Genomic DNA, 19,658 nt, shown 5'->3' with positions numbered 1-19,658 from the left:
ATATATATTTGTGCGGCCTGTCTGACATAGGCTACTCTAAGGTTACAATTTTACTTTTTTTACAGATTTACTTTCAAGGATTCATTTACTACACTACCCTGCATCTTGTTCAACTGTCATTCATACCAGCTATAGCTATTCAAGATCAAAAACTATTAACAAAACTGCAAATGTATGTGTGCAGGTTACATTAACATACAGACTTCAGGCAATCTGGCTTGGAATTATACAATTTAATTGGGGATACCTTCATCACTAAATGAAAAGCATATTCAGCTTATTTCACTTGTTATTATTTAATTTTTTGTAATTTCTTTTTTAACATGTTGTTTAAATCTTTTATAAAATAGAACACAATTTAAGTGCAGATCAACTTCATCACACGTTTGTTTGCTTGAAAGATAAAGAACAACATGGAATAGTCCAATGCGTCTCACAGAATTTAAATTTGATTTAGCTGTATCATCATCACCATCTACAGGACATGCATAAGAAATAGCAACATGAAACTGAACAATGTTCTAAAAATAACATCAATCAAGGGTAACTTAATGGAACTTTGTAAAGTCACAAATTGTAATTTCACACAGCGACATCTGTTGGATTGTCAGATAAAGGCGGCGTGTGTGTCCGGCTGCAGTATGAAATGCAGTATGAAATGGGGCACGTGAAATTGTTAAGGGGGCTTAACTTTATACCATCAATGATCAATACACACTGATAACTAGCTTAATAAAAAGATAAGCCAGCGTAATTTATTCTGCATATATTAACCCTTTCACGCTTAATTTTAATATTCTAACTGACTCCACAGTGAGTTTTTTCAAGGCGGTTCCTATTTTAGATTGTTCCCCCTTAATGTTTCCATGGCGATGCGTCATATTTGTCACGTGACACCGCACCCACAATAACACTGTATTACAGATGCATCGCTTTTATTCCCAGAGAATCAGGGTTATCAGTTTCTCCCGAAATACGTGCAAGAAAGTGGCCGGTGAACTGTGACAAGAATAGAGTAAACTTAATAGTTACTTCCACTATGTTTGTCTGGTATAATATCACTTCGGAAAAATTATATTTGAATAGATTGTTATTGCTGCTTCCACAGCCATCAGTGTGTATTTTTTACACACTGTATATTTCACACCCCGGGCCGTATATTGCCCATGTATGAGTTAAGGTGTAAACATTAATTATAAATTATAGTGTCATTCGAGTCTCTTTCATTTTAATTAAATTCCCTAAAGTTATTTAATAAGTTATTATTTTTTCTGACTCATAGTCGCTACAAGAGATATAGTAAAATAAAAATTGCTAACGAAATTATAGTTTTTAAGTATGTAAAGAAATATAGTCAAATAAAAATTGCTTAAAAGTGCACAACTCTTCTTAAATGGAAGAAAGCAATGTTTTTTCCCCTCATGTGTAATATTGGAAAGCCCGGATGAGTCAGTTAGGTTAGTAAAATAACGAAATTATAGTTTTTAAGTAGAAAATAATATTCGTCCATCGCGATGTTTTACTGTAAACATCGTCAACTGCCAATTTAGGGGACATGGCTGTAGGTCCGGGTCCGTAAGAGACGGATTCTGGGTCCAGACCCTCACCTATGTTATAGGACTACTTTTCTTATGCTTTCCCATTAATTTCTGGCTAAATCTTTTTTTCCCCCTAAACGTATACATACTAATGATTAAAAAGTACAGATTAAAAAGGGAACGCCCTCACCAATGAAGAGGTTTGGCCGGCCCTCAGTGAGTCCTGGCACCTCCAGGTGCAAGTATACCGCTCCCTTCCTGAGGATGGCGCCGGTGAGGCTGAACTCTCTGAGCTCCCTCTCAGCCTCCAGCTCCTCCAACCACAAAAGAGCAGAGAAACGCCGCAACATAGATGACAAACTCAAGGGCTGCAAAAACAGAAGAGGAGAGGAGCTATAATAACAAGCTTTTAATAACTTCAATTAAAAAGGTGACAGGTGTTACAAAAGAATCATTTAAAAATACTTTTAACAAATGCTGAGATTTAACGTGTGCCTATGTTTGTCCAACCACTAGTAGACGGAGTGTTCAAGAAATGTGTTTAAAAGTTATTATTGTGAAATTCTATTTGGTAAATACACTTCAACTCCCAAGCCTGGTTTACACCTGGTTTTAAAGCGCCCTTATTATGCCATTTTAAAAGGTTCCTCATTTTGTTTTGGAGGTCTCCTATAATAGATTTACATGCACCCAAGTAAAAAAAAAAAAAAAAAAAAGCGAAAATTAAAGTTTTTTTTTATTTTTATTATTATTATTTTATTTACAAATTACAGAGTCAGCTCTTTTCTTACAAAAACAATCTAATAATTTGTAATTAAGGTGTATTTAATGTTAAAATGGCTTTTAAATATAATGTTATTTGGATATCATTACCCGTTTTACTCTTAAGTTCAGTTTGGAGGTATCAGTATTGATTTCAATGATACTAGCCATTGAAAGTATCTATATTGCCTCGAAAATAAAATAAGTGGTATCGCCCATCCCTAAACAGTATATTGGATCTGTACATTCACTATTAAAGTGACAGCAGCCTAATAAACCTGCTGCGATCTATGACATTAATGTTAAATCAAACAACTAAAGACAACAAAATCACTCACTGCTCTTGACTGAACTTTCTTAACATTAACTGTAAGGAATAATCTGTATTCAATATTTACAATGAGGACTATCCAGTGTTATTTTACATTTGATTACTTAATTCAATTTCTGTAGTATTTCGGGTATATTTAGCAATATAGAGGGTGAATTATGTATATGATGTATATTACAATGTTATGATGAACTATAGCCGCGTTTCCACAGCAGGAACTTTCCCCAGGAACTAGGAATTTTGAGGTGGTACTCTGTGTGTTTCGACCGCAGGAACCAGGGTCTAAATGAAGTTCTGGGTAAATATTTCCCCCTCCAAACGGCCCTGCTCCCGGTGTAGTACTTTTTTAAAGTTCGGGAACTTTCGGGGGTGGGACTTGGGCGCTGAACATGCTGATTGGTTGAACTCACGCAGCATTTTATTTCAACCAGCATTTTTAAAAGTCTTTTGCGAGGTTCGTTCGTTCTGCGTTCAGTAAATATCAGTCTTGCTCTTTCTGTCTGATGGTGCACGTTCCTCTGAGCAATCTCACGAACAATGTCCGTATTAGCTGATAATAACATGCGTTGTCTTATTCTGAAAGCTCGTAAAGATAGATTTAAAATAAGCTTTAGTATCAGTGCTCGTCTCTTTTCCGCCGTTTTGTTAATGACCTCTTTATTAAAACAATACATAACTACCAAAAGCAGCGCTGCTTGCATCTTCTCGTTATTGTTGCAGACAGTATCGCGCAAAAATGATTCCTGTCTGTCGTTGACTGGGAGGAGCAGCCGCGCGCAGTCCTACATCACCAGACTAATTTGCCTAATCTTCCCGGTACTTTAGACCGCAGTGGAAACGCAGACAGTTTCAGATCTGGGGGGGGGGGGGGGGGTTCCTGTAAAAAAAGTTCCTGGTACAAATTGTTCCGGGTAATTTGGAAATGCGGCTTATATGCCTTTCTTTCTTGAGTTGTTCAAAGCGTTTCTAAGGATGCTGATTTTTAGAAGGCAGCCATCTGACTCTGAGATGGAGAACGGGAACATGGTTTGTGTAACATTAGCAACACATTATAAGCTGTTTGATAAGGTAATCAAGCCAAAGGCTAATCATATTAATTATCGTTATGTCAGATGTTGTAGAGAGAGATACATAAAACGTATCACCATTCTGATACATCGATTTGTAGACGAGCCTATAAAATTCACTCTTCCTCTTTTTCTGAATTAGTTTCTGGTTCAAACATATATGGCTGAATTAAACCAGTATTTCCACTTGCCATTGTGCAGCGTAAAGTTGAGTGTGTGAATCTCTGAGCTGGTGTGAGTGAGTGAGTGGAGATGGGGATCATTTGCATATTCATGGATCAGCACATACAAGAAAAATCTCGCTTTCTGATTGGGTATGGTTTCGTTTCACATGATAAATCTCCAGAGCGTGTGCACGTTTGTCCTCGGGGTTCCCCCCACACAACAGGATTTCTGAGATCGGGGAGGCTCTGACGTTCTTCCGAGCAGATACTTTCACTCTTAACACACCACAGGAAAATCTGATGAGATAATCTATAGAACCATCAAGATAATCGGGACTTTACCTAGGATTGTCGGAAGGGGAGAAATCGGCCCAATCTTGTAGTGTGTACCCAGAAGTAAACATTCCAGTATCATGATTGTGATTATGAGACGTGTAACACTAATACACAAACTCAAGCACGCTCGTCTGCCGTCTCACTACATGAACTTCATCTCCAGAGCTGCTCTGAGAGTCACTTCCCCAGCATTTCACCATTTCATTTGAGAAAACTAACATCAGATACACACACTCAAAAGCTCTTCACTACAACCTGTCAAAATAAAAGTACGGTTTAACTTGAAAATATTATTAATTATCATTAAATTATAATTGAACAGTTTTTGAAAATGTAATTAAATCATTAAAATGGAATACAGAAATCACGTTAATTTAGGAAAAATAAAAAGGATTTAATAGAGCCCCCAAAATGTAATTTGTGTTAAACAATAATGTAATTTACACCATTTAAATAGAATCCAGAAAATGTATAACAGAAAACACAGAATTTGGGAATAACTGAGATGAATGATCATGTGGGAGAGACAGCACTGAAGACAACATTACCTCTGCCAGAGCAGGCTGGACAACCAGCACGTCCTTCTGGGCTTCTACACAATCTCTGAGAGCCTGCGGCACGGCGTACTGCCCCAAGAAGTTTGGAAGATGCCGCCTTGTAAGCCTGACGAAATAGACAAAATGCTCAAAAAAGCAACAAAAAAATTTGCATATTTAGTGTATTTTCACCATTCACACAAGTATGTACAGTATATTATGGAAGCTTGTTTCTGCAACGAAATGAAACAATTTAAGATAATTGGAATTCTCACAATTCTGACTTTTTTCCCTCACATTTCTGATATAAACTCATAACTCAAATATAGCTGCAAGCAGCAATACCGGGGCCAAGCGCAAAGAAGAAGACAAGACATGCCAAAATGGCTGGCAGTGTCAGATCAACTGGAGCAATGAGCAATTAATCACGTTTTAAGATGATTTTAAGCAAAAGGCTGAAAATGCATTGTAGTCTGAGAGTGTCAGACCAACTGCAACAATTAACAATTATACAGTTTAAGAAGATTAGGCAAAATGGCTGAAATATCATATATTGAGTCACTGATAATGTAAGTTAATGGTTTATCACTTTTGACCAATAGGTGGCACAGATACGAAATTGATGTGGTGTGGTCAGAATAAGGGAACAATGACACTTGCAAAGTTTGATGCCAATATGTCAAAGCATTGCAGAGATACAGCCTCAAGAGTAATTTTGGCATAATGGCTCAACTTCGTCGCTGCGGTTTACAAAAACGGTTTCATATATTGATGCAAAATCCCTAACTTTTTGTTGACACAGTCTGAAGATGATACGATTCGATTTTGGTGGAAATTGGACAAACAGTCTAGGATGAGTTTGAAAAAGTAGGTTTTGATCAAATAAGAACATTGAGGACAGGATGTTTGACCAAATATGGCAAAATTAGTATCTATGTTCTCGGCATGAGCCAATGACTGTATTATGACCAGTTTCATTAAACTAGGCTAATTTAATCAAAAGTTATAAGCATGTTTGTAAATTTTGTTATAACATCTGACCACAAGGTGGCACTGCCCCAAAACGTTTTGAGTACCTTCAAAGCATGGTGCGGAAGACATGATTTTTGGACAAACAGTTCAAAAGTTATAAGCAAAAATAGCCATTTTTTGTATCTCCGGACCAGTAGGTGGCGCTGCGCCGAAACGCTGCATGTTGCTTCAGGTCATGCTTGTGATGACATATACCAAGATTGGTTTGAATACGATAAAGCGTTGTGGAGATATAGGCTTATGAGTGTTTTTGCAACCGCTACGCAAAATTTGTGTGCGCGTTTATCGAAAACGATTTGACAAATCAACTTGATTTGCAAGATTTTTTGTCAGCATGGTCTGAAGATGATATGGTTCAATTTCTGTGCAAATCGGACAAACCGTCTAGGACGAGTTCGCAAAAGTAGGTTTTTTGGAAAATTAAAAATGGCGGGAAAATTATCATGACCGAAAATTACATCATAGGTTGCAATTGAATCGGCATGAGCCAATGACTCTATTATGACCAGTTTCAATATACTAGGCTAATTTAATCAAAAGTTATTAGCATTTTTGTCAAGTTTGTTATATCTTTTGACCACAAGGTGGCACTGCCCTAAAACTTTTTGAGTACCTTCAGGGCATAGCATGGAAGTCACATACCGAGTTTAGTAACAATATACTAATGCATTTGTAAAATATAGCATTTTTTGACAAAATTCAAAATGGCCGACAGCCAAAATGGCCGATATGGTAAAATTGAATATCAGACGACTCGGCATGCCGTCCTGAATGTAACGAGACCACTTTTATGCTTTTTGGACAAACGGTTCAGAAGTTATAAGCAAAAATAGCAATTTTTCGTATCTCCGGAACAGTAGGTGGCGCTGCGCCGAGACGCTGCATGTTGCCTCATGTCATGCTTGTGATGAAATGTACCAAGTTTGGTTTGAATACGATAAAGCGTTGCGGAGATATTGCCTTAAGTGTGTTTTTGCAACCGCTACGTAAAATTTGTTTGCGCGTTTATCGCAAATGATTTGACGAATCAACTTGATTTGCAAGATTTTTTGTCAGCATGGTCTGAAGATGATCTGGTTCAATTTTCGTGCAAATCGGATGAACCGTCTAGGACGAGTTCGCAAAAGTAGGTTTTTCGGTTAATTAAAAATGGCGGGAAAATTATTATGACGGAAAATGACGTCATAGGGTGCAATCGAATTGTCTTGAGCCAAGGAATCAGAGGAAAAAAGAATTTTGTTTCTAGCCCTTATGGTTCAAAAGTTATTAGCATAAACATGAGTCAAATTTTGGACTGATGGTGGCGCTAGAGGGATTGATTTAGAGACTCCAAATTTGCTAGGGAGACATTTCAGACTGTCCTCTATTAGTGTGCCAAATTTCACAACTTTTTACCATACGGTTCTATGGGCTGCCATAGACTTCGTGGCGGAAGAAGAAGAAGAAGAAGATGAAATATAGCTGCAAGCAGCAATACCGGGGCCAAGCGCAAAGAAGAAGACAAGACATGCCAAAATGGCTGGCAGTGTCAGATCAACTGGAGCAATGAGCAATTAATCACATTTTAAGATGATTTTAGGCAAAAGGCTGAAAAACGCATTGTAGTCTGAGAGTGTCAGACCAACTGCAACAATTAACAATTATACAGTTTAAGAAGATTAGGCAAAATGGCTGAAATATCATATATTGAGTCACTGATAATGTAAGTTAATGGTTTATCACTTTTGACCAATAGGTGGCACAGACACGAAATTGATGTGGTGTGGTCAGAATAAGGGAACAATGACACATGCAAAGTTTGATGCCAATATGTCAAAGCATTGCAGAGATACAGCCTCAAGAGTAATTTTGGCATAATGGCTCAACTTCGTCGCTGCGGTTTACAAAAATAGTTTCATCTATTGATGCAAAATCCCTAACTTTTTTTTGACACAGTCTGAAGATGATACAATTCGATTTTGGTGGAAATTGGACAAACGGTCTAGGATGAGTTTGAAAAAGTAGGTTTTGATCAAATAAGAACATTGAGGACAGGATGTTTGACCAAATATGGAAAAATTTGTATCTCTGTTCTCGGCATGAGCCAATGACTGTATTATGACCAGTTTCATTAAACTAGGCTAATTTAATCAAAAGTTATTAGCATGTTTGTAAATTTTGTTATAACCTCTGACCACAAGGTGGCACTGCCCCAAAACGTTTTGAGTACCTTCAAAGCATGGTGCGGAAGACATGATTTTTGGACAAACAGTTCAAAAGTTATAAGCAAAAATAGCCATTTTTTGTATCTCCGGACCAGTAGGTGGCGCTGCGCCGAAACGCTGCATGTTGCTTCAGGTCATGCTTGTGATGACATATACCAAGATTGGTTTGAATACGATAAAGCGTTGAGGAGATATAGGCTTATGAGTGTTTTTGCAACCGCTACGCAAAATTTGTGTGCGCGTTTATCGAAAACGATTTGACAAATCAACTTGATTTGCAAGATTTTTTGTCAGCATGGTCTGAAGATGATCTGGTTCAATTTTCGTGCAAATCGGACAAACCGTCTAGGACGAGTTCGTAAAAGTAGGTTTTTTGGAAAATTAAAAATGGCGGGGAAATTATCATGACCGAAAATGACATCATAGGTTGCAATTGAATCGGCATGAGCCAATGACTCTATTATGACCAGTTTCAATATACTAGGCTAATTTAATCAAAAGTTATTAGCATTTTTGTCAAGTTTGTTATATCTTTTGACCACAAGGTGGCACTGCCCTAAAACTTTTTGAGTACCTTCAGGGCATAGCAAGGAAGTCACATACCGAGTTTAGTAACAATATACTAATGCATTTGTAAAATATAGCATTTTTTGACAAAATTCAAAATGGCCGACAGCCAAAATGGCCGATATGGTAAAATTGAATATCAGACGACTCGGCATGCCGTCCTGAATGTAACGAGACAACTTTTATGATTTTTGGACAAACAGTTCAGAAGTTATAAGCAAAAATAGCAATTTTTCGTATCTCCGGACCAGTAGGTGGCGCTGCGCCGAAACGCTGTATGTTGCCTCAAGTCATGCTTGTGATGACATGTACCAAGTTTGGTTTAAATACGATAAAGCGTTGCGGAGATATTGCCTTAAGAGTGTTTTTGCAACCGCTACGTAAAATTTGTTTGCGCGTTTATCGCAAATGATTTGACGAATCAACTTGATTTGCAAGATTTTTTGTCAGCATGGTCTGAAGATGATCTGGATCAATTTTCGTGCAAATCGGATGAACCGTCTAGGACGAGTTCGTAAAAGTAGGTTTTTCGGAAAATTAAAAATGGCGGGAAAATTTTTATGACGGAAAATGACGTCATAGGATGCAATCGAATCGCCTTGAGCCAAGGAATCAGAGGAAAAAAGAATTTTGTTTCTAGCCCTTATGGTTCAAAAGTTATTAGCATAAACATGAGTCAAATTTTGGACTGATGGTGGCGCTAGAGGGATTGAGTTTGAGACTCCAAATTTGCTACAGTGACATTTCAGACTGTCCTCTATTAGTGTGCCAAATTTCACAACTTTTTACCATACGGTTCTATGGGCTGCCATAGACTTTGTGGCGGAAGAAGAAGAAGAAGATGAATAATAATAAATATAGCTGCAAGCAGCAATACCGGGGCCAAGCGCAAAGAAGAAGACAAGACATGCCAAAATGGCTGGCAGTGTCAGATCAACAGGAGCAATGAGCAATTAATCACGTTTTAAGATGATTTGAAGCAAAAGGCTGAAAATGCATTGTAGTCTGAGAGTGTCAGACCAACTGCAACAATTAACAATTATACAGTTTAAGAAGATTAGGCAAAATGGCTGAAATATCATATATTGAGTCACTGATAATGTAAGTTAATGGTTTATCACTTTTGACCAATAGGTGGCACAGATACGAAATTGATGTGGTGTGGTCAGAATAAGGGAACAATGACACATGCAAAGTTTGATGCCAATATGTCAAAGCATTGCAGAGATACAGCCTCAAGAGTCATTTTGGCATAATGGCTCAACTTCGTCGTTGCGGTTTACAAAAACGGTTTCATCTATTGATGCAAAATCCCTAACTTTTTGTTGACACAGTCTGAAGATGATACGATTCGATTTTGGTGGAAATTGGACAAACGGTCTAGGATGAGTTTGAAAAAGTAGGTTTTGATCAAATAAGAACATTGAGGACAGGATGTTTGACCAAATATGGAAAAAATAGTATCTCTGTTCTCGGCATGAGCCAATGACTGTATTATGACCAGTTTCATTAAACTAGGCTAATTTAATCAAAAGTTATTAGCATGTTTGTAAATTTTGTTATAACCTCTGACCACAAGGTGGCACTGCCCCAAAACGTTTTGAGTACCTTCAAAGCATGGTGCGGAAGATATGATTTTTGGACAAACAGTTCAAAAGTTATAAGCAAAAACAGCCATTTTTTGTATCTCCGGACCAGTAGGTGGCGCTGCGCCGAAACGCTGCATGTTGCCTCAAGTCATGCTTGTGATGACATGTACCAAGTTTGGATTGAATACGATAAAGCATTGTGGAGATATAGCCTTATGAGTGTTTTTGCAACCGCTACGTAAAATTTGTGTGCACGTTTATCAAAAACGATTTGACGAATCAACTTGATTTGCAAGATTTTTTGTCAGCATGGTCTGAAGATGATCTGGTTCAATTTTCGTGCAAATCGGACAAACCGTCTAGGACGAGTTCGCAAAAGTAGGTTTTTTGGAAAATTAAATATGGCGGGGAAATTATCATAACCGAAAATGACGTCATAGGATGCAATTGAATCGGCATGAGCCAATGAATGTATTATGACCAGTTTCATTATACTAAGCTAATTAAATCAAAAGTTATTAGCATTTTTGTCAAGTTTGTTATAACTTTTGACCACAAGGTGGCACTGCCCCAAAACTTTTTGAGTACCTTCAGGGCATGGAGTGGAAGTCACATACCGAGTTTAGTAACAATACACTAATGCATTTGTAAAATATAGCATTTTAGCACATAATTCAAAATGGCCGACAGCCAAAATGGGCGATATGGTAAAATTGAATATCAGACGACTCGGCATGCCGTCCTGAATCTAACGAGACCACTTTTATGATTTTTGGACAAACGGTTCAAAAGTTATAAGCAAAAACAGCCATTTTTTGTATCTCCGGACCAGTAGGTGGCGCTGCGCCGAAACACTGCATGTTGCCTCAAGTCATGCTTGTGATGACATGTACCAAGTTTGGTTTGAATACGATAAAGCGTTGCGGAGATATTGCCTTAAGAGTGCTTTTGCAACCGCTACGTAAAATTTGTTTGCGCGTTTATCGCAAATGATTTGACGAATCAACTTGATTTGCAAGATTTTTTGTCAACATGGTCTGAAGATGATCTGGTTCAATTTTCGTGCAAATCGGATGAACCGTCTAGGACGAGTTCGCAAAAGTAGGTTTTTCGGTTAATTAAAAATGGCGGGAAAATTATTATGACGGAAAATGACGTCATAGGGTGCAATCGAAATGTCTTGAGCCAAGGAATCAGAGGAAAAAATAATTTCGTTTCTAGCCCTTATGGTTCAAAAGTTATTAGCATAAACATGAATATAATTTTGGACTGATGGTGGCGCTAGAGGGATTGAGTTAGAGACTCAAAATTTGCTATGGTGACATTTCAGACTGTCCTCTATTAGTGTGCCAAATTTCATAACTTTTTACCATACGGTTCTATGGGCTGCCATAGACTTCGTGGCGGAAGAAGAAGAAGATGAATAATAAATATAGCTGCAAGCAGCAATACCGGGGCCAAGCGCAAAGAAGAAGACAAGACATGCCAAAATGGCTGGCAGTGTCAGATCAACAGGAGCAATGAGCAATTAATCACGTTTTAAGATGATTTGAAGCAAAAGGCTGAAAATGCATTGTAGTCTGAGAGTGTCAGACCAACTGCAACAATTAACAATTATACAGTTTAAGAAGATTAGGCAAAATGGCTGAAATATCATATATTGAGTCACTGATAATGTAAGTTAATGGTTTATCACTTTTGACCAATAGGTGGCACAGATACGAAATTGATGTGGTGTGGTCAGAATAAGGGAACAATGACACATGCAAAGTTTGATGCCAATATGTCAAAGCATTGCAGAGATACAGCCTCAAGAGTCATTTTGGCATAATGGCTCAACTTCGTCGTTGCGGTTTACAAAAACGGTTTCATCTATTGATGCAAAATCCCTAACTTTTTGTTGACACAGTCTGAAGATGATACGATTCGATTTTGGTGGAAATTGGACAAACGGTCTAGGATGAGTTTGAAAAAGTAGGTTTTGATCAAATAAGAACATTGAGGACAGGATGTTTGACCAAATATGGAAAAAATAGTATCTCTGTTCTCGGCATGAGCCAATGACTGTATTATGACCAGTTTCATTAAACTAGGCTAATTTAATCAAAAGTTATTAGCATGTTTGTAAATTTTGTTATAACCTCTGACCACAAGGTGGCACTGCCCCAAAACGTTTTGAGTACCTTCAAAGCATGGTGCGGAAGATATGATTTTTGGACAAACAGTTCAAAAGTTATAAGCAAAAACAGCCATTTTTTGTATCTCCGGACCAGTAGGTGGCGCTGCGCCGAAACACTGCATGTTGCCTCAAGTCATGCTTGTGATGACATGTACCAAGTTTGGATTGAATACGATAAAGCATTGTAGAGATATAGCCTTATGAGTGTTTTTGCAACCGCTACGTAAAATTTGTGTGCACGTTTATCAAAAACGATTTGACGAATCAACTTGATTTGCAAGATTTTTTGTCAGCATGGTCTGAAGATGATCTGGTTCAATTTCTGTGCAAATCGGACAAACCGTCTAGGACGAGTTCGCAAAAGTAGGTTTTTTGGAAAATTAAAAATAGCGGGGAAATTATCATAACCAAAAATGACATCATAGGGTGCAATTGAATCGGCATGAGCCAATGACTCTATTATGACCAGTTTCAATATACTAGGCTAATTTAATCAAAAGTTATTAGCATTTTTGTCAAGTTTGTTATATCTTTTGACCACTAGGTGGCACTGCCCTAAAACTTTTTGAGTACCTTCAGGGCATGGCATGGAAGTCACATACCGAGTTTAGTAACAATACACTAATGCATTTGTAAAATATAGCATTTTTTGACAAAATTCAAAATGGCCGACAGCCAAAATGGCCGATATGTTAAAATTGAATATCAGACGACTCGGCATGCCGTCCTGAATGTAACGAGACCACTTTTATGATTTTTGGACAAACAGTTCAGAAGTTATAAGCAAAAACTGCAATTTTTCGTATCTCCGGACCAGTAGGTGGCGCTGCGCCGAAACGCTGCATGTTGCCTCAAGTCATGCTTGTGATGACATGTACCAAGTTTGGTTTGAATACGATAAAGCGTTGCGGAGATATTGCCTTAAGTGGGTTTTTGCAACCGCTACGTAAAATTTGTTTGCGCGTTTATCAAAAACGATTTGACGAATCAACTTGATTTGCAAGATTTTTTGTCAGCATGGTCTGAAGATAATCTGGTTCAATTTTTGTACAAATCGGATGAACCGTCTAGGACGAGTTCGCAAAAGTAGGTTTTTCGGTTAATTAAAAATGGCGGGAAAATTATCATGGCGGAAAATGACGTCATAGGGTGCAATCGAATTGTCTTGAGCCAAGGAATCAGAGGAAAAAAGAATTTTGTTTCTAGCCCTTATGGTTCAAAAGTTATTAACATAAACATGAGTCCAATTTTGGACTGATGGTGGCGCTAGAGGGATTGAATTAGAGACTCCAAATTTGCTATGGAGACACTTCAGACCGTCCTCTATAAGTGTGCCAAATTTCACAACTTTTTACCATACGGTTCTATGGGCTGCCATAGACTTCGTGGCGGAAGAAGAAGAAGAAGAAGAAGAAGATGAATAATAATAATAATAGGAACGGGAACGGTTTCAATAGGTGCCTTCGCACCTTCGGTGCTTGGCCCCTAATAAGAACGGGAACGGTTTCAATAGGTGCCTTCGCACCTTCGGTGCTTGGCCCCTAAATATAGCTGCAAGCAGCAATACCGGGGCCAAGCGCAAAGAAGAAGACAAGACATGCCAAAATGGCTGGCAGTGTCAGATCAACTGGAGCAATGAGCAATTAATCACGTTTTAAGATGATTTTAGGCAAAAGGCTGAAAAATGCATTGTAGTCTGAGAGTGTCAGACCAACTGCAACAATTAACAATTATACAGTTTAAGAAGATTAGGCAAAATGGCTGAAATATCATATATAGAGTCACTGATAATATAAGTTAATGGTTAATCACTTTTGACCAATAGGTGGCACAGTTACGAAATTGATGTGCTGTGGTCAGAATAAGGGAACAATGACACATGCAAAGTTTGATGCCAATATGTCAAAGCATTGCAGAGATACAGCCTCAAGAGTCATTTTGGCATCATGGCTCAATTTCGTCGCTGCGGTTTACAAAAACGGTTTCATCTATTGATGCAAAATCCCTAACTTTTAGTTGACACAGTCTGAAGATGATACGATTCGATTTTGGTGGAAATTGGATAAACGGTCTAGGATGAGTTTGAAAAAGTAGGTTTTGATCAAATAAGAACATTGAGGACAGGATGTTTGACCAAATATGGCAAAATTAGTATCTATGTTCTCGGCATGAGCCAATAAATGTATTATGACCAGTTTCATTAAACTAGGCTAATTTAATCAAAAGTTATTAGCATGTTTATAAATTTTGTTATAACCTCTGACCACAAGGTGGTACTGCCCCAAAACTTTTTGAGTACCTTCAAAGCATGGTGCGGAAGACCCATACCAAGTTTCGTAACAATAGACTAATGCGTTTGTAAAATATAGTATTTTAGCACATAATTCAAAATGGCCGAGAGCCAAAATGGCCGATATGGTAAAATTGAATATCAGACAACTCTGAATACCGTCCTGAATCTAACGAGACAACTTTTATGATTTTTGTACAAACAGTTTAAAAGTTATAAGTAAAAACAGCCATTTTTTGTATCTCCGGACCAGTAGGTGGCGCTGCGCCGAAACACTGCATGTTGCCTCAAGTCATGCTTGTGATGACATGTACCAAGTTTGGATTGAACACGATAAAGCATTGTAGAGATATAGCCTTAAGTGTGTTTTTGCAACCGCTACGTAAAATTTGTGTGCACGTTTATCAAAAACGATTTGACGAATCAACTTGATTTGCAAGATTTTTTGTCAGCATGGTCTGAAGATGATCTGGTTCAATTTTCGTGCAAATCGGACAAACCGTCTAGGACGAGTTCGCAAAAGTAGGTTTTTTGGAAAATTAAATATGGCGGGGAAATTATCATAACCGAAAATGACGTCATAGGATGCAATTGAATCGGCATGAGCCAATGAATGTATTATGACCAGTTTCATTATACTAAGCTAATTAAATCAAAAGTTATTAGCATTTTTGTCAAGTTTGTTATAACTTTTGACCACAAGGTGGCACTGCCCCAAAACTTTTTGAGTACCTTCAGGGCATGGAGTGGAAGTCACATACCGAGTTTAGTAACAATACACTAATGCATTTGTAAAATATAGCATTTTAGCACATAATTCAAAATGGCCGACAGCCAAAATGGCCGATATGGTAAAATTGAATATCAGACGACTCGGCATGCCGTCCTGAATCTAACGAGACCACTTTTATGATTTTTGGACAAACGGTTCAAAAGTTATAAGCAAAAACAGCCATTTTTTGTATCTCCGGACCAGTAGGTGGCGCTGCGCCGAAACACTGCATGTTGCCTCAAGTCATGCTTGTGATGACATATACCAAGTTTGGTTTGAATACGATAAAGCGTTGCGGAGATATTGCCTTAAGAGTGCTTTTGCAACCGCTACGTAAAATTTGTTTGCGCGTTTATCGCAAATGATTTGACGAATCAACTTGATTTGCAAGATTTTTTGTCAGCGTGGTCTGAAGATGATCTGGTTCAATTTTCGTGCAAATCGGATGAACCGTCTAGGACGAGTTCGCAAAAGTAGGTTTTTCGGTTAATTAAAAATGGCGGGAAAATTATTATGACGGAAAATGACGTCATAGGGTGCAATCGAATTGTCTTGAGCCAAGGAATCAGAGGAAAAAAGAATTTCGTTTCTAGCCCTTATGGTTCAAAAGTTATTAGCATAAACATGAGTCTAATTTTGGACTGATGGTGGCGCTAGAGGGATTGAGTTAGAGACTCAAAATTTGCTATGGTGACATTTCAGACTGTCCTCTATTAGTGTGCCAAATTTCATAACTTTTTACCATACGGTTCTATGGGCTGCCATAGACTTCGTGGCGGAAGAAGAAGAAGAAGAAGATGAATAATAAATATAGCTGCAAGCAGCAATACCGGGGCCAAGCGCAAAGAAGAAGACAAGACATGCCAAAATGGCTGGCAGTGTCAGATCAACTGGAGCAATGAGCAATTAATCACGTTTTAAGATGATTTTAAGCAAAAGGCTGAAAATGCATTGTAGTCTGAGAGTGTCAGACCAACTGCAACAATTAACAATTATACAGTTTAAGAAGATTAGGCAAAATGGCTGAAATATCATATATTGAGTCACTGATAATGTAAGTTAATGGTTTATCACTTTTGACCAATAGGTGGCACAGATACGAAATTGATGTGGTGTGGTCAGAATAAGGGAACAATGACACATGCAAAGTTTGATGCCAATATGTATAAGCATTGCAGAGATACAGCCTCAAGAGTAATTTTGGCATGATGGCTCAACTTCGTCGCTGCGGTTTACAAAAACGGTTTCATCTATTGATGCAAAATCCCTAACTTTTTGTTGACACTGTCTGAAGATGATACGATTCGATTTTGGTGGAAATTGGACAAACGGTCTAGGATGAGTTTGAAAAAGTAGGTTTTGATCAAATAAGAACATTGAGGACAGGATGTTTGACCAAATATGGCAAAATTAGTATCTCTGTTCTCGGCATGAGCCAATGACTGTATTATGACCAGTTTCATTAAACTAGGCTAATTTAATCAAAAGTTATTAGCATGTTTGTAAATTTTGTTATAACCTCTGACCACAAGGTGGCACTGCCCCAAAACGTTTTGAGTACCTTCAAAGCATGGTGCGGAAGACATGATTTTTGGACAAACAGTTCAAAAGTTATACGCAAAAATAGCCATTTTTTGTATCTCCGGACCAGTAGGTGGCGCTGCGCCGAAACGCTGCATGTTGCTTCAAGTCATGCTTTTGATGACATATACCAAGATTGGTTTGAATACGATAAAGCGTTGTGGAGATATAGGCTTATGAGTGTTTTTGCAACCGCTACGCAAAATTTGTGTGCGCGTTTATCGAAAACGATTTGACAAATCAACTTGATTTGCAAGATTTTTTGTCAGCATGGTCTGAAGATGATCTGGTTCAATTTTCGTGCAAATCGGACAAACCGTCTAGGACGAGTTCGTAAAAGTAGGTTTTTTGGAAAATTAAAAATGGCGGGGAAATTATCATGACCGAAAATGACATCATAGGTTGCAATTGAATCGGCATGAGCCAATGACTCTATTATGACCAGTTTCAATATACTAGGCTAATTTAATCAAAAGTTATTAGCATTTTTGTCAAGTTTGTTATATCTTTTGACCACAAGGTGGCACTGCCCTAAAACTTTTTGAGTACCTTCAGGGCATAGCAAGGAAGTCACATACCGAGTTTAGTAACAATATACTAATGCATTTGTAAAATATAGCATTTTTTGACAAAATTCAAAATGGCCGACAGCCAAAATGGCCGATATGGTAAAATTGAATATCAGACGACTCGGCATGCCGTCCTGAATGTAACGAGACCACTTTTATGATTTTTGGACAAACAGTTCAGAAGTTATAAGCAAAAATTGCAATTTTTCGTATCTCCGGACCAGTAGGTGGCACTGCGCCGAAACGCTGTATGTTGCCTCAAGTCATGCTTGTGATGACATGTACCAAGTTTGGTTTGAATACGATAAAGCGTTGCGGAGATATTGCCTTAAGAGTGTTTTTGCAACCGCTACGTAAAATTTGTTTGCGCGTTTATCGCAAATGATTTGACGAATCAACTTGATTTGCAAGATTTTTTGTCAGCATGGTCTGAAGATGATCTGGTTAAATTTTCGTGCAAATCGGATGAACCGTCTAGGACGAGTTCGTAAAAGTAGGTTTTTCGGTTAATTAAAAATGGCGGGAAAATTACCATGGCGGAAAATGACGTCATAGGTTGCAATCGAATCGTCTTGAGCCAAGGAATCAGAGGAAAAAAGAATTTTGTTTCTAGCCCTTATGGTTCAAAAGTTATTAGCATAAACATGAGTCAAATTTTGGACTGATGGTGGCGCTAGAGGGATTGAGTTTGAGACTCCAAATTTGCTACGGTGACATGCCAGACTGTCCTCTATTAGTGTGCCAAATTTCACAACTTTTTACCATACGGTTCTATGGGCTGCCATAGACTTCGTGGCGGAAGAAGAAGAAGAAGAAGAAGAAGAAGAAGAAGATGAATAATAATAATAAGAACGGGAACGGTTTCAATAGGTGCCTTCGCACCTTCGGTGCTTGGCCCCTAAATATAGCTGCAAGCAGCAATACCGGGGCCAAGCGCAAAGAAGAAGACAAGACATGCCAAAAATGCTGGCAATGTCAGATCAACGGCAGCAATGAGCAATTAAAGACCTATTAAGCTGATTTTAGGCAAAATAGCTGTAAAATGATAAATACAGTCAATAATAATGATTTAATGATTTATCACTTTCAACCAATAGGTGGCACAGTTACGAAATTGATGTGGTGTGGTCAGAATAAGGGAACAATGACACATGCAAAGATTGGTGTCAATATATCAAAGCAGAGTGTCAATATAGTGTCAATATGTCATTGCAGAGATATAGCCTCAAGAGGCCTTTTCATTATAAGTATGGACCACATGGCGGTGCTGTTTTGAAACCGTTTAAGCAGCTTAAAGGCATGGTGCTGATGGCCAATTTCAAGTTTCGTAATGATACATCAATTCATTTGTGAAGCATAGCATTTTATATCATAAAACTGCATTGTAGTCAATGGGAATTTCATGTTTTGTTCTATTATAGCGCCACCAAGTGGCACAATCCTATAATTTTTTTATGTGTCCTTGGAGTGAGCCCATACATGTCTGTGTCAATTTTGGTGAAAATATCTTGTTTAGTTTTGGAGTTATATACATTTATATGAAAAAACACATGAAAAATGACTGACACCTGACTTTGATTGGATTTTACACCCCCTTACTATCAATATTTTGACATTTGGGCATTTTCATATGGCTAACGACCTATGGTTCCGAACTTCTGATGCTGGTTTCATCTCGATCGGACTAGCGGTTTCGAAGATATCAGCTAATGTTTTTAAAGTGCTAAATTACAACGCTGCACAAATAATACGCCGAAACCTGGCAAGTCTGGTATCGTTGGACTCGGCGAGGATTCAGGAGACAAAAAAAGTTACTCTCATGAAAATAAGTCAATCTCACCTAAAGTTATAAGCATTTGAAAAAAAAATTCTCCACTAGGTGGCGCTGTTTCGAAACTTCTTGGGCTCATTTAGGGCACCGTGTTGATGACCCAAACCGAGTTTCGTAACAATCCGTTTATGTGTTCATAAAATACAGCATTTTAGCACATAATTCAAAATGGCCAACAGCCAAAATGGCCGATATGGTAAAATTGATTATCAGACGACTCGGCATGCCGTCCTGAATGTAACGAGACCACTTTTATGATTTTTGGACAAACAGTTCAGAAGTTATAAGCAAAAATTGCAATTTTTCGTAT

General features: G+C 38.0%; 1 protein-coding gene across 1 annotated transcript in view; it reads right to left on the bottom strand.

Annotated features, from left to right (window-relative positions):
• Positions 1–19,658, bottom strand: part of mov10l1 (Mov10 like RNA helicase 1) — a gene marked incomplete at its 5' end in the record, with an annotated part of 140,656 nt that overhangs the window by 36,786 nt on the left and 84,212 nt on the right. Inside the window, 2 exons of the mRNA XM_079820450.1 lie at positions 1,729–1,906; positions 4,747–4,861. Coding sequence (XP_079676576.1) covers positions 1,729–1,906; positions 4,747–4,861 — 293 coding nt within the window. The remainder of the gene's footprint in view (positions 1–1,728; positions 1,907–4,746; positions 4,862–19,658) is intronic.

This window comes from Gobio gobio (genome assembly GCF_949357685.1).
Source record: "Gobio gobio genome assembly, chromosome: 6".
Classification (NCBI taxonomy): domain Eukaryota; kingdom Metazoa; phylum Chordata; class Actinopteri; order Cypriniformes; family Gobionidae; genus Gobio; species Gobio gobio.
Note: the sequence above shows the minus strand (reverse complement) of the source record. Positions and strands in the feature narration are given on the sequence as shown.